General features: G+C 41.4%; 2 protein-coding genes and 1 long non-coding RNA gene across 3 annotated transcripts in view; 1 reads left to right on the top strand and 2 right to left on the bottom strand.

Moving 5' to 3' along the window:
- GRK7 (G protein-coupled receptor kinase 7) overlaps window positions 1-8,126 on the bottom strand; it is a 34,960-nt gene extending 26,834 nt beyond the window's left edge. Inside the window, exons 1-2 of the mRNA XM_031555101.2 lie at window positions 4,878-8,126; window positions 3,706-4,143 (exon numbers count right to left, since the gene is read on the bottom strand). Of these exons, the coding sequence (XP_031410961.1) occupies window positions 3,706-4,143; window positions 4,878-5,480 (1,041 nt within the window). The 5' untranslated portion in view covers window positions 5,481-8,126. The remainder of the gene's footprint in view (window positions 1-3,705; window positions 4,144-4,877) is intronic.
- A 159-nt stretch (window positions 8,127-8,285) lies between these two features.
- Window positions 8,286-14,059, bottom strand: RNF7 (ring finger protein 7). Its single transcript, XM_085233193.1, has 3 exons — window positions 13,576-14,059; window positions 11,007-11,054; window positions 8,286-9,556 (listed from the first exon to the last, which is right to left on the bottom strand). The coding sequence occupies exons 1-3, from the start codon at window positions 13,751-13,753 to the stop codon at window positions 9,438-9,440; spliced, it is 345 nt and encodes a 114-aa protein (XP_085089319.1). The 5' UTR covers window positions 13,754-14,059; the 3' UTR covers window positions 8,286-9,437.
- The window catches only part of LOC146543624 (uncharacterized), a 36,537-nt gene continuing 35,090 nt past the window's right edge, over window positions 12,839-14,285 (top strand). Inside the window, exon 1 of the long non-coding RNA XR_014885567.1 lies at window positions 12,839-13,127. This is a non-coding gene — a long non-coding RNA (uncharacterized LOC146543624). The remainder of the gene's footprint in view (window positions 13,128-14,285) is intronic.

Here is a 14,285-nt window from a genome sequence, read left to right as displayed (position 1 = left end):
TTTCACAACAGCCGAGGTACAGTTAAACGCACAGAGATGAATGTTTATCAAGCAGGTGTCTTAGATCAATGTCCACTTTGAATGCACACAGCTGAACAAATGATCAGATTTAAAACCAGACAATCAGTGCATTTCAGGGTGCTCTGCAATGCTGCCTTGAACATCTAGTCACCTGCAAGCAAGTGCACCTGAGTCAATAGAGGAGTGGTGCTCAAATCTTCATAAAATCCCAGCTGAGTTCAGGTGCACAAAAATGTAGGGACAAGATCTCCCCATTTTGCTGATTTGATCTAGAAAAGTATTAAAATGATCTGACCTTTATTTCTTCCAAACTCAATTTTGTAGAAGAGCAGACTATTCCAGGAAGGAAGATATAGGCAAATGTAGTTACTGAAAACTGAGTTTTCCCATTTATATCTTCAAACGAATTATAAAAAAATGCACACAAGGTTTTTACTCAAGTAAATGCATCTGGTTAATGTATCATTTAAAGAATTTTATTAGAAGAAATATTACAGGCACTATAGAAAGAATATAGGTCACTATCCCATTTTTAGAGTAATCAAGAAGAAAATTGAATCAAGTGAGCATTTACTTAGCTCCTGCTGATATGCAGAAGGCATAGAAGTCTTCCATTTTACTCTGCTTATTTACAAGGAAGAGTCACAGAACAACTGAAGAACTGGAGATGTTAGGAAAAGATCAGCACCTAGGAAGACAACCCTAGGCACCGGGGAGAAAAGTTTTTTGGCTGCTGAAAAAACACGAGTTACTTCAATTTAAGCATGATTTAGCTCCTATCTACAGAAACCAAACTGGAGGAAAGTGGTCTTAAAGAGTCACCATTTTCCTCTTGTTTTAAGGATAAGAGACTAAAGCAGGATCCGCACCCTGAATGAATACAGTCTCATGATAAAAGCAGCTTTACTGAGTAATGGGATATCGCACTGCGGAAAACAGTTCTGTGGGAGTGAACTATTAAAATATGACCCAGAAAGCATGTTATATTTCTTCTCCTGAAACAACACTTCAGCAAAACATGCTGATGCTACTGAAATTTCTGTGATGAAAAAAATGAAATGGAAGATCAAACAAGTTTGCAAAATTTCATTAGACAGAAGACGACTCCAACTTGTTTTTGAATGCATCATCTTACAGGAAGAACACAACAGACACTTTTTGAAGAAAAAAAATATCTCCCTTCTTTACAACAAATAATCACAAATCTTCATTAAGATGTGTAAGGCTGGCTAAGTAAAATTCTTCCAAACGGATGAAAATCCATCACCACCAGCTGTACTGCAGTGCTAAACCACAGCTTTGTACTGTACTGTGCTACTTGCTGACTACTCTGAGGCAGTAGAATGATTTATGAATATGGTTAAAGCAGAGTTAGATTTTATTCTCATCATGCAATATAACTGTACTTCTAGTATACTGAAGAACCACCTCATAAAAGATGGTTACAAGGCATTAAAGTCAGAAATGCTTTTAAATGCCAGAGGTATGAATGAAGTCCAGGCTATTACAGCATCCCGTCAAAACAGAAGGATGCTTTTCAAATGAATAAATTGAAATTAAAAAAAAAGGTATTGGTCAGTAGAGTTTTCCTTATGACTAGTGACTGAAAGTTATTTGCCTCGTCAGGTCAAACTGTCACCCAGAATGTGGAATCTGCCTTCTGATGGTTGGCCCTGCAGTCGTACCTGGGGCACAACACAGATCTGCCCAGGAGGAACAGGCAGAAATTCTGCCTTAGCTTATCTGCCCTTATAAAACTGTGTCCAGAAAATGGTGCAACTGATTATATTCAAAAATCTGCCTTGAAACCAAAGGTGCCTATAACAATATGTTCTCTTAAGGCTTTTAAAGAACTGATGATTTGGGAGTCACACTCAAAAAGCTTCCTAGGAGATAAGAACTCCCTCCATGTTAGACCAGAATGTAATGCAATTAGTAACCAAATTAATTTAACAGCACCATTTTTATTTTGATACATGCACTAAATTTTGTAAAGGTGTATTCAGAACTTCCTGTGTTCAACACTGCTATAAACATAAATAATTACCAATTCATATTTTGCAGCAGTAACTTCAACTTTCTCCTAATTACAACACATAATGAAAAAAAAATTAATCATAATCTCCCTCGTATTTCATGTTCCCAACAAAAAGAAAACAAAGCTGCCTGCAGCAGAAATTCCTTTTAACATGCTGCAATTGCAGAGTATATCCACTGCAGATCATACTCTAACTTAGCGTCCAAAGAGAGGTGAGCGCTGCTACTAAAACCAGTGACCAGCAACAGAACAATCCCATGTCTTTTCCATGGAAAGCAAGAAGGAACAACTATGTTGCCCACTAATGCTTTTGAGATTGTATTGTAATGAATACAAGAGGTTACACATTTCTAAATACATTTTTTTCTTCTTTTACCAAAGCCCACACATTTCCAAGTAGTAAACATTGCCCCTGGACAAAAATATATTTTGACCATAATAAATGTATGCAACTGTAATTCACAAAGCCTCATAGATCAAGTATACTTTGGGCTCTCTGATCAAAATGCCATCTTCATAAACAAAACATTACCACTGCACACAATTTCTACTTGAAAATCTGTCCTAGCTGCCACTGAAACTGCATTTTCATATCTAAAACTATGCAGCTTCATTTTAAAATCTCCTATTTAAAACATCAGTTTCTGTATTATCTTTGACTGACAACTAAAAACAATAACATTATTTTAATTGTCAAAAGAAAATCTATCCTTCCAAGTACAAATTACTGCATGAACTGACAACACAAAAAGATGTGTGTACCTCAAACATGATGGAAAAACTTACTAGCAGGTCCTCTCCATGCTACTGAATTTTTACAGCACTTTAAAGATGTGGGGAGTATAATTACTGCAGTTCATAACGTTGCTTCAATTTCTTCACATTCTCCGTGTACTTCAGACACAATCACTCATAATATACATCTTTAAGGTCAAGACACTTCAGGATAAATACAATTTTTTAATTTCAGGAGTACATCTTTCCCATGTAAACCTTGTGATACTGTTGTAAATAGGGACTGGGGTGACCACAGGAACAGCTGAGGTGCTGCACAGAAATTCACACAGTAAAAACCAGTTGGTTATCTTTCTCTGTCTTCCTACACATACACACAGGCATGCACATTTTCAAACTCCCATTGAGTCTGCTGATTTTTTCAGGAATGAATCTGTAGGGGGAGGATTCAATTGTTTATTGTGCAGCACCACGAACACCCACAATACAATCAGTACCACCACTTAGGAGAAATCTGAGATCTCAGAATCTTTTAGGAACAAAAACTGAGAACGGGACTCATCTCTAACTGATTTTCACTATGCAAACAAGTCATCGGTTAAATCCCAGACTACACACTATTACTTAGGCCGCGTTAGCATCTCTAATATCAGTGGTTCAAGTGTTTATCTTAACAGAAACAACAGATGAACTTGATTCTTCTGCTTTTGTGTAAGAGAAGTTGCTTTACTACATATAGAGTCCAGAGACATAATTAACCAAATCTTCTTACCGCCTGTCTCTTAGAATGAAATGACCACGTAAGGTCTTTAGCAAGCAACAAATCCTGGGGAATTAAGTCTTGGACTCAACGCATTAGAAATAGAACAGCTTGCTTTCCCACTGCCCATGTTCAATGAATTTCTACTCACCCTCTGAGTGATGGATTTTCCCTCTTTGACTTGCACTGCCAATCCAAGATCAGACAGTCTGCAGTTTCCGTTATCATCCAGGAGGACGTTTTCCGGTTTCATGTCCCGGTAAATGATCTTGATGGAATGAAGATGCAGAATCCCACAGGTGATCTGCGCTGAGTAATAAATGACCCTGTTCAATTCTAAACCCCTTTGTCCTACATTGTAGATGTGATATTTCAGATCACCTCCATTCATGAGGCTCATGACAAGACACAGATGAGTTTTGCTCTCGTAGGCATAAGCTAATGTGACTATGAAAGGGCTGTTGACCTTCTCCAGGATTTCTTTCTCCAGTAGCGCCATCTTCTCTCCACTTTTCTTTTTCAACCTTTTCTTATCTAGTTTTTTGCAGGCATACATCTTGCCAGTATTTTTCACCTGAATGGCACAAACCTAGAAACAAGATGCACATGGAAAAGTAAAGAAGCACTGTTACACATACAGACTGGAATATCAAGAGCAGTAATAGGCAGAAACTGAGGAGTCACAAATGCCTATTAGTAGGTGCTGATGCTAACTTGCATGGCTGGGTATATTAGCAGAGGAAGTAAGGAAAAAGCAAGCATACAATCTGTTCTATTCAGAACTGGTATACAACTGTGGAAAGATCCTGAGGACTCCAACAATAGAACTGTATGATTCATTAAAACAAAGAAGGAATCATTCTCTGACCATCACAATAAGCAGTAAGTACAGTTTGCATCTCTCTTCCTTCTCAGAAAAGTTAATCTTATTCAGAATTTTTTGGAAACAGAAGTTGACCTGTGATATTCCTTAAACTGTATGTAAGAATTATCTGCAAGTATACAAATTAGCACAGGCCAAAACAGTGCCAAGGAAAAGACTAATGATTAACTGTATAGACAGTCACGTCAGCTTTTGTATAGAAGCCTGCATCTTTAGTAACACAGATGCAGAATACAAAATTTTTAGGGCAGCTCTTCAGTAACAGGCTTCAATATGAGAGCACAGATAAAGTGAATTTCTGAGAAATGGACAACCTGGAGGCTGAAGTTCTGCAAAACTTCAGAATGTCTTTAAATTCATTACCAAGTTCATTTTTCAAACCCACCTGCTTATCTCAAAAGGGGAGAGATGACCCATTTTTGTAAAGGTACAGCTCTTACCTCTCCAAAGCCACCTTTGCCCAGCACTCGGAACTCATAGAAGTATTTATCAGTTACTGGCTGCTTCTCAAAAACTTTCCATTGGAGGAATTTGTCATAGAAGGGGCTAGTCTGGAAGTCTTGGAAGGGCTTGCCTTGAAGGAAGAGTTTGGTTTCATCTCTAGCCAGCTGTATAACATTCTCATAGTCTTTCTCAGTGGCTGCCTGGCATTTGCTGACCAAGTCAGAGCTCATGAAAGACAAATAACTTTTGGAGCCTGTCTTAAGAAAGTTGGTGATAATATTCTCCATGGTACTGCTCTTGATGTTGTCCTCTGCCAACTCCCAGTTTGACACCTCATCCAAGAAATCCCTAGCTACCAAATTTTCTGGAACTGTCTCTAAGAAGTCTCTGAAGAATCTCTTGCCAATGGGCTGCTGTTCACAGATGCTCTCGTAGTCAGCAGCAATGGACTGCCTAACCTCTCCACACTGATCAATCTTGGGCAGTGAGAGGCTCTTACGTCTCTTCTGCATCTCCTTGGTGTCTCCTTCTCCACTCTTCCTCGCCTGCAGATAGGCTGTGTTGGCAATCAGGTTGTCGAGCCCCCCCATGTCACACATCTTGGCAAGCTCTTGGGGTGGCAGAGCCTGGCTAGACAAAATCAGTCACTGGCCCAAGAGCTGAGCTGTGGCTGCCCTGCACTCCTTCCTGCTAGTGGCGTGTGCACGTTTCTCAAATGCACCAGAGAGACTAACTGCTTTTGCATTAAATACCTCTCAAGGATTTTCACTAAGTACCTTTAGGTACACGCACCATTTGTGGAAAGTGACTGGTAAGAGGTTTCTCTGTAAGGAGCTTGAGTTTGCTATCTATAGCTGAAGGATGACACCATACACAAACCATCTCACTGGCGGCACCAAACAGACTCAGTTCAGCTGCTGTTTCACAGAATGGACCCTGATAACTTTAGATGTACCACAATCCCCTCCGTAGGCACATGCTGGCTGCTGAGAACATGCAATTATTGCCATTTGTAACACAAACTGCACAGTCCAAACCCAGAGGCACACCAAACACAGTCAAGAGAAGCCTCTTGCCACCCTTGCTCTTGACATACTGAATGCTATGAGTCCCTGAGCTTCTAATTTTCATACCATTCAGAGCTTTGAGCTGCCTCACTTCCAAATTCAAGTTACACTCAACAGCAATAACTCTGAGCTCCACAGATATTCCTGCAGACCTTGATGCCTCATGCCACTCCATCTGAAGGAACAGAAAGCGGATTACATGCAGAGGCTCAGATCTGCCGCTGCTCTAAAAATAATGATCCCTACATATGAAGCAGCATGGAGTTGTGAGCTCATTTCCTATCCACAGAAAAAGGAAAAACACACTTCAAATGACTGGCCAAATCTTGCCAAGACATTCCATATGATACTGTGGCCTCTCTTTACTTTCCTGCTGAGCTTGTCTTATGATGACAAGTGGCAGTATGACAAGGAGACAAGGTGGCAGTAGTGCATGGCTGAGGCAGCATCAACAAAAGCACAAAGCTGATTATAACCAAGTGAAGCCAAAATCCACTGGACTACACTCACTGGGTTACCCACCAGGAAGTCTATGCCCCATCTTTATCTGAAAGAAAAAATTCCTGTATGGCATCTGTTAGTCCCTCTTCTGCTGTGGAGTCTTGTGATTCGGTTTCTGAAAACAGTTTTTAGACATAAGTATTACAGGAACAGGTGAAGCAATTCCACGATTTTTCCAGCAGAACTGAGGAGAAACTACTCAAAGAGTTTCCTTTTCTTCTTTTTTCTTTCCACTTTTGTGACTGGAGAAAGTTGAAGGGTTGAATCCCAGATACTTAACATCAAGTAACAACAAGCACTTCTCAAAATTATTACAAAAACTGGTAAGCCCTTCTTGGCTGCTTTCAGTCACTCTACTATACAAGTATAAATTTGCTTTTATCTGCTTAATCCTGTCTGTGTTGAATCCATTTGACACGTAATTCATGCTTATTCTCTACAAAATGGCATTATAGAAGTGAGTGCTTTTCTGTGTGTGGTTGAAAGAATCATCCATTGCAAACTACACGTGTGAGAAAGCTGTGTACTCCACAGCAGAGTATTCGACACCCTTGCTTGCTTAGCATGTCTAATTCTGCCAGTTGAATGCGTGCATGGGGCAGGAGCAGGTTACATAAAGGACTGAATAATGCAACTAGCAGAGCAAGGAAGACTGAAAAAAAATAGAGGAAATAATATCAAATTCAGTGAGTGATTGTTCTGAAAAAGGTGTCCACAGCAACACGTTTGTAATAGCCTCAGAACCAAAAAGAAAGGAGGTAGGAAAAAAAAAAAAAACACCTTTAATTTCAGGTCCTAAACTTCAGCAGGGTCTTTAGCAAAATGCCACCTTTGCCCAAACTCAGACAAGTTGTACGACTGACTGGTAACCGGGCTGAACTTCAGCCCACACCAGCAACTGACCACATCAAAGCAAATCAAGAAAACACACAATGTTTATGCTACCTGCACAAGAAAGGCACATTTACAGCTTCAAAAAGAATTCTGCTCTATTAATTAGAATCTTTCTTGATTTCTATAGAACGTACACAGCAACATACAATGTTTCTGTAAAACAAAGTCACTTAAAAAAACATCAAAGTGAAACAATATCATCTTTGCACACGTATTTGTTATTCCAGTCACTCCTGAGAAGACTCCAGCTAGATTTGCTGAAATTGTCCAAATCTACCCAGCATTTATTAAACAGAGGAGAACAGTATTAAGCAGATTCTTCTGCAATTATGATTCTCAGCTATTAGTGACACGTATGTGACACGTGAACAGAAAGCAGGGTGAAAATTACTCTGCTGTTGTCCATATGGTCCCATAAATCCAAGTAAAATGAAGGAAAAAGTTCTCTGGTGGGATTAGAAAAAAGTGAAGATATTTTAGGGGATGGAACCTGTGACCAAATTCTGGCAGAGAAAAACAAGTAGTAAATTATTTCCGTATGTAAGAAGATATTATTTTAGGAAGAACGTCTTTACAGAAATAGAAAAGATGAAGACAAAATACTCCACAACAACGCAAACGCTGTAGGCACTTCATTACTACTGCTATTTAAATGTTAGGAAAGACATCTCCTGAGATGGCAACAACGAGTGTGACACACTGGCAGTAATGCAATAGCCGTATTTAAAACATACAAAACATTTTAGAATTACAACCAATCTGCACGGAAGTGGGTGACAAAAATCAAAGACTGCCATTGGAACTACTTTATACAATGGAGATCATTCTCTTTAAATGTACTCAAGCAGAACTAAATAGAAATACATCTGCGAGAAACAAATTAATCTTAGATGTTATTAATTAATCTCAATTTAAATAAAAAAGAATAAAAAAGAATTCCACCCGAGTTTATTAGCCATTTTATTAAGTCTGAATTCGTTACAGACTTAGAAACAGTAACTCAATCTCTCTGTTACATACATATATTTAAAAAACCAACAAAACATACGTTCAGATTAATAGTAATTACTTCAGATATTGAGGGTAAAGCACTTAAATGCGCACAGGAAAAATCACAGGTCTGATCCTATTAAAAAAATGATATATTGAGGATTTCCACAGCAGTGAAACAATACTTTCTCTTACATCCCAAACCAAACATGTAATCCAATAAAATAACAATGAAGAAATTTCTGTAAATGAATTCTGGTGAAAGCACAATTTAACATTATTTTCCTAGATTTAATTGGTACCTGCTTTCCTTGGGACATTAAAATGGTTGTTTTTGTTTTCCATATTAGACAGCTAACCAGCAACACGGTTTACAACACGACTAAATTGATATCCAGTGTGTGTCTCCATACCAAAAATTTCTGGATTAGAAGTACTTGTGTCCATGAACTTTAAAAGAAACATAAATTTAAATCATAGATGTGGTTAAATTTTAGTAAGTACGACTGCAGAAAACATGTAGAATATTAAACAGCAACAGACTTCAGAGATGCAACTAATTTTCTTAAGCCATAAAGAAAGCCTACATGAGAATGCTAGTGTTGTCCACAAACTACTCATTTTAGATTAAAAAACAAAATAGTTACTAAAACACTTGTGTTTTTGTATACAGTATTATTTAGAAAACAAAGTATTTATCCAAAACGAAAATAATTTATCAGACACTAAATTATACAGCATATCGGATTTAATAGAAAGGTCTCCTTTTCAAATTAATTCATTGCTCTAAGTAGAAACATTACATGAACTGTATTTGGCATATAATCTGCACCACCACATGCTCTTGATATAGTTAGCACTCAAATCTTAACAGACACATTTATTAATGCAGTGCCTCTCTTTCTTCACCTGTGGAAATACCTGCAATAAGACTCACCACTGCTTCCCAGTACAGCAAAGAGCACACAGCAAAACCACACTGTTCCCTATAGCAGATAAACTGAATACATCATGCCATGATTGAGACGTTCCACTCTTCTGTATGAGCGCGTGGCGTAAGATACACACAACTCCCACGAGTCCAACAGAAAACTTGGGGTGTTTTCATTTGCCTATTCTCTGGACTACCCAGTCCTGCTGGCAGAGGGGACAACGATTATTCTGTTTCACCCACAACGACATGCAGCAATTGTGGAAGGAATGATTGCATTCTCCCCAAACCACTGAAAGAGAAGAAAGAACACGTTCTAGTCATGCTCAGATGTCCAGAGATCAACACTCACAGCAAGGTCCTAGATATTCTTCTAAAAACTTTCAGATCACTGCAAACTACTAAAACCTTTCAACAGACAAAATGTGTCATCACTGAGTCTGGCTGATTGCTGTCATTCTGACAACACTTCTCAGTTCTCTGTCACACACCCTCTCACATGTGTATTCTCACATTCCTGCATAAAGTGTCTGGAACAGATCACAGTAGCAATTCTGCCCTGGTAAATGCTTCATTTTCACTGTCAAGTTCAAAAACATCACCAATGCTCTACTGATACATCTTACTATCATACAAGAGAATGCTACCAAATTCTCATCTGAAATGCTGCATTTAAACTGTGCGAAATCAAGGAAGAGCATTTGACACTGCATATAGCCTCAAAACAGCTACACTGGCAAAATAAATCAGAAGTTATTCATGGGCTATAACTTCTTCAAAGCAAACAAAATGGTTACATGCTGCCCATGTACTCATAAATATCAGTTGCTGTTTTTTCCCTTACTAGCTCACATTTTCCTTAATGAAATATAGGAGTTCCAACCAAAGGAGCGCTGCAGTTTATGTGTTGCTTTCCCCTATTTTAAACAGGACACTTAGGAAGCCCCTTAGCAAGGCAACTGAAACAGGAAATTCCTGTTCTGGTTAAAACAATCATCAGAAACAACAGTGAATTAACTTTGAGACAATACACTTCAAAGCAGAAAGAACAATGGCGTGGAAGGCTTCACCACCAGCTTAAGAGTTGACTTAAAGATTTAAAGCAAACAATATGAGACAATTTTCACTGTTTCCGATTTAAATATATCAGAATTGAGATACAATTTGCTTTTGCATATGCTGGCAAGCAGTGTAAAGTATGCTCATGATTAAGCAGCATTATAGCAAATTCAAGCGATTACGTTTTTTCAAATGAAAACTGAAGAAAATCAAGCAATAATGTCTGAATCAACTGCGTCTGAATCAACACTGAGAAAAATATCATTTTTAATACAGTCAAGAATTTATTTGAGAATAGAATCTTCTGGATATGACCATCGCACCCTCTGGCACACATCCCAGAAGAAAAAAGGAGCCCTTCCTTCGCCCACTTCAAAGGCGTGCGTTATCCTCTACTCAGTTACAGCCAGGATGAGAACCCAAACCTCATGGCCGTGTGTGTGTTGACACTGCAAACGTGAAAGCATCCTGCTCCACACAGCATGCCTGGCACTAACACTAATTTAGTAGTGCTCAAAAAATCAACTGTAAAGTATTACTAACGTAAAGAGATGACACACTGTATAACAAAACAGCACTTTGATTCTGAGCATTAATAAGCTCAGTATTCCCTTCAAACATGGAAATGCACCCTATTGAGAGAAGCTTCAACTTAAAAACAAGCGAATGAAATCACTACATACCAACACAATCTTCTTGTTTGTTTTCAGCTTGACATCTAAGGCAGGCATCTAAAAGTAAACAAGAACAAGACTCAATCTGATGCTCAAGATTCCATCTTAAGAATATGCTTGACAGAGGAAAAAGATTAACTTTAAAATCAATTTCAAAAGGTAAAAATCCCTTATTTTGTTGTCCACTTCAGTCTTTGCACATTAAATAACTCCCCCCAAATTTCAAACAGTGAATAAAATGATGACATATCTATCTGAAAGAGCTCAGAAGGACTCTAAACTGCCCTACAAGTTCTATTGCCCGTATTTTCTCAACTTCTGCTGAAAAAAAGCCTTCTCCATGTTGCAGATACAGCCACCAGCAGGTCTGTGCCAAGGCACTCAGGCACATTAAGAGCAGAGCAAGCACACAGCCAAACCCTAATTACAGGACTTTGTTTTTCAGATGTCAGCAGCTCCTTTTAAGGAAATCATTCACAATTTTCATTTCTTTGGCCTCTACATCTCTCTTCACAACCCCCACTTCTTGCTACCATTCGTTTATACGGTACTTTTACTCAATGGGAGCCTGCACGTAATTTTCGGAGTCACACACAAACATGTTTTTAAGCACTGGCCAATTCGATAATATAACTCACGAGATAATCATGGAAAAATATCCAATTAAAAATATTTAAGTACTTCATGAGCTGCAGTCCATGGCTACACAGTTGGATGACAGATACAGCAATCACAGAGAAAGAGAAGTCACAGCTTCCAGGCTTAGCAGCATGCCACATATATAGAGCAGAAGAATGGCTTTGTTTCTCCTTTGCACCAACACAAACTGCCTCAGACCGCAGGCACACACTATGCACAACAGAAAGCATTCAGTTACTATGGCAGCATACGCAGTGGAAACCCCTTCTTGGTTTCCTCCAAAGAGAAGGTAACAGTTAACAAGTGCCCCACAGGTTTGACTTGACCTGCAGGTCACCAGCTGGATCACGTTTCCCTAGAAGACAAAAATATAGCATGCTACAGGAATTTTAATTTGAATATTTCTGCCAGATATTGCAAGTAGTTCTATTTTAGATTCACCTGCTCTGTCCTCATTTTCTCAGCTAATACAGAACAAAGAGCACAGAAACTCTGAAGCAGCTGCCCATTCCTCACTTAGATGAAAGTAAAGTGGCAAACAAAGCTTCCTGATATCTGTTCCTGTAGTTTTAACTTCCACAGGACTAGGGGCCATGCAGGAAATATTCAGAACCTATTCCATGTTACGTGGAAGCAATTTGATCTGGAGTCACCCAATATGCTGGGCAGTCTGCTGGGGGGACTGGCAGCCACTCAGAAGGCAGCTTTCCTATCCCAGCCCTAGCCCTACACTTTCAAAGAGACAGGAGTTTGCTCACATTGGTGCAAGGAGTTAAACCAGCAGCAAATGATGCTGGCTAATAGTTCCCTCGCTTCCACAATCAAACATGCTGACTTCAAACACGCAGAGCCAGCATAGGCCTGGCACTGCCTGCAGCCAAAGGAGGCTGTGCTGCAGCAGCTCTGCAGGAGCCAGGCCGGGTCTGGCAGGGTCAGCACCGAACTGCTGAACCCTTGTCAGTAATGATCAAGTTTCACATTCTAGCAAGTAGTTTGCTCCCAGAAATGGTTACTAGAAGCTTCTCTTACTTTCAGATGAAATGCAGTCCCACGGCCTAGTAACAAAAAAATGTAAATGATTTTTTTTTTAATTAAACGTGCGGGTAATAGCTGGACTTGTTTTTTAACTATGCCTCAGAAAAGAAATGTGTTCTTAAAATTATTGCTTATACATAGAAGATTAAGCCAATTTCCTATTTCCGCAGCAGTCTCTGCTCACTGTGCAAACACAGAAGGCTGATCTCTCAGGTGGGCTCCGAGCAGCACGACAGCAAAAGAACGGATGTGGGTATAACAGAGGAACTTAAAGAATTCTCAGACACCGCACACGTCGGAAGGTACTAATGCCGGTCACTGACTAGGCTGCTTTTCAAAACCGCTTTAAAATCGGGTGAGCTAAGCCCTCGTTTTTCCAATAAACCTTTCGGTATGTTCACGTGGGCTGAACGGCAGTAGAAATTAGAGTGCTTTAGGAAAAGACGTCGTATTAAGGTAAGCAAAAACTACTTTTTCTATACGCCCAGAGCACCGCTTCAAAACAAGCGGAGGCGGCAGCACTGCAGCCCCGGCACGTCCGCCAGCCGCGCCCGCCCGCCGCGCGCACCCAGCCCGCAAGGCGCAGGGCGGGCCGCGCCCCGGCTGGCGGTCCCGGCACACGCAGGCGCGGCCCGCCGGGCGGCTGAGGCCTCGTCGCGGTGAGCGCGCGCCGCGACCTCAGCGCGCCCGGGGCCTGAGCGCGAAGGGCGCCTCGGGAAGCGGGAACGGCCCTCGCCGCCGGGGCGGGCGCGTAAGGGTAAAGGGGGGGGAGGGGCACGGCCACTCTGGGCCGGAAGCCGCGTCGCTCGACGCAGGGCGGCCGTGGGGCAGCGCCGGCGGGCACCTCCGCCCCGCGGCGGAGACGGCGGCCGTGGCGGGCCGGGCCCTGCCGGCTGGCGCTTACCCATGACCTGCACCCGGCAAATGGCGCAGGTGTCGCACTCCACATCCCAGCTCCACATGGCCACCGCATTCCACTTCTTCAGCGAGAACATCTTGTCGGGGCCTCCCGCCTTGGAGGCCGAGCAGCCCGGCTGCGAGTGGGGGGCGCCCGGCTCGTCCCCGTCCTCCACGTCGGCCATGGCGGAGGGGCGGGGACGCGGCCGCGGCGCGTGGCGACGGGGCTCCAGCGCCACCTGGCGGCCGCCGGAGCCCCGGACGAGAAGGGCCGCTGCTGGCGCCCACGCCCGGGAATGGCCGTCCCCAGGGCTGCGCGTGCCTCTGCTACCGCCTCAGGAAGCGGTGGTCCTCCCTCAGTATTCCCATTGCACGCACTGGGACAGTTCCTCCTGGACAATACCACGAGTGTCTTACGAGGAGAGATCACAAATGTCCAGTGTCTGAAAGCCAAATCATGGAATAGATTCCTTACAGGCGGAAGGGACCCTTAAAGGCCATCTAGACATCAACGCTGCTGCAGTAACCAGGGGCTGCCCAGTGGTCCGTTGTGGTACCTGCATCACATTGTGGTGCTAAGCTTTAAAAAAAAAAAAAAAAAAAAACAACAAAAAACAGCCTGAATTACTGCTTCATAACTTGATAAATGTTCCTCGTGGCCATTTTAAATTGAAAAAATTAAAATGTATGCATAGCAGAAATGCTGCCGAATTCGGG

This window comes from Meleagris gallopavo, chromosome 11 (assembly GCF_905368555.1).
Source record: "Meleagris gallopavo chromosome 11, MGAL_WU_HG_1.1, whole genome shotgun sequence".
Classification (NCBI taxonomy): domain Eukaryota; kingdom Metazoa; phylum Chordata; class Aves; order Galliformes; family Phasianidae; genus Meleagris; species Meleagris gallopavo.
The sequence above is the reverse complement of the archived record's forward strand: the minus strand, read 5'-3'. Positions and strand labels throughout refer to the sequence as shown.

Excerpts from the sequence above, each read along its gene's own strand:
- RNF7 (XM_085233193.1), bottom strand. The coding sequence starts at position 13,753 with ATGGCCGACGTGGAGGACGGGGACGAGCCGGGCGCCCCCCACTCGCAG. Across the intron at positions 11,055-13,575 it reads TTGCCGGGTGCAGGTCATGG|ATGCCTGCCTTAGATGTCAA; the intron begins GTAAGCGCCAGC and ends GTTTACTTTTAG. Across the intron at positions 9,557-11,006 it reads CAAACAAGAAGATTGTGTTG|TGGTTTGGGGAGAATGCAAT; the intron begins GTATGTAGTGAT and ends CTTCTCTTTCAG.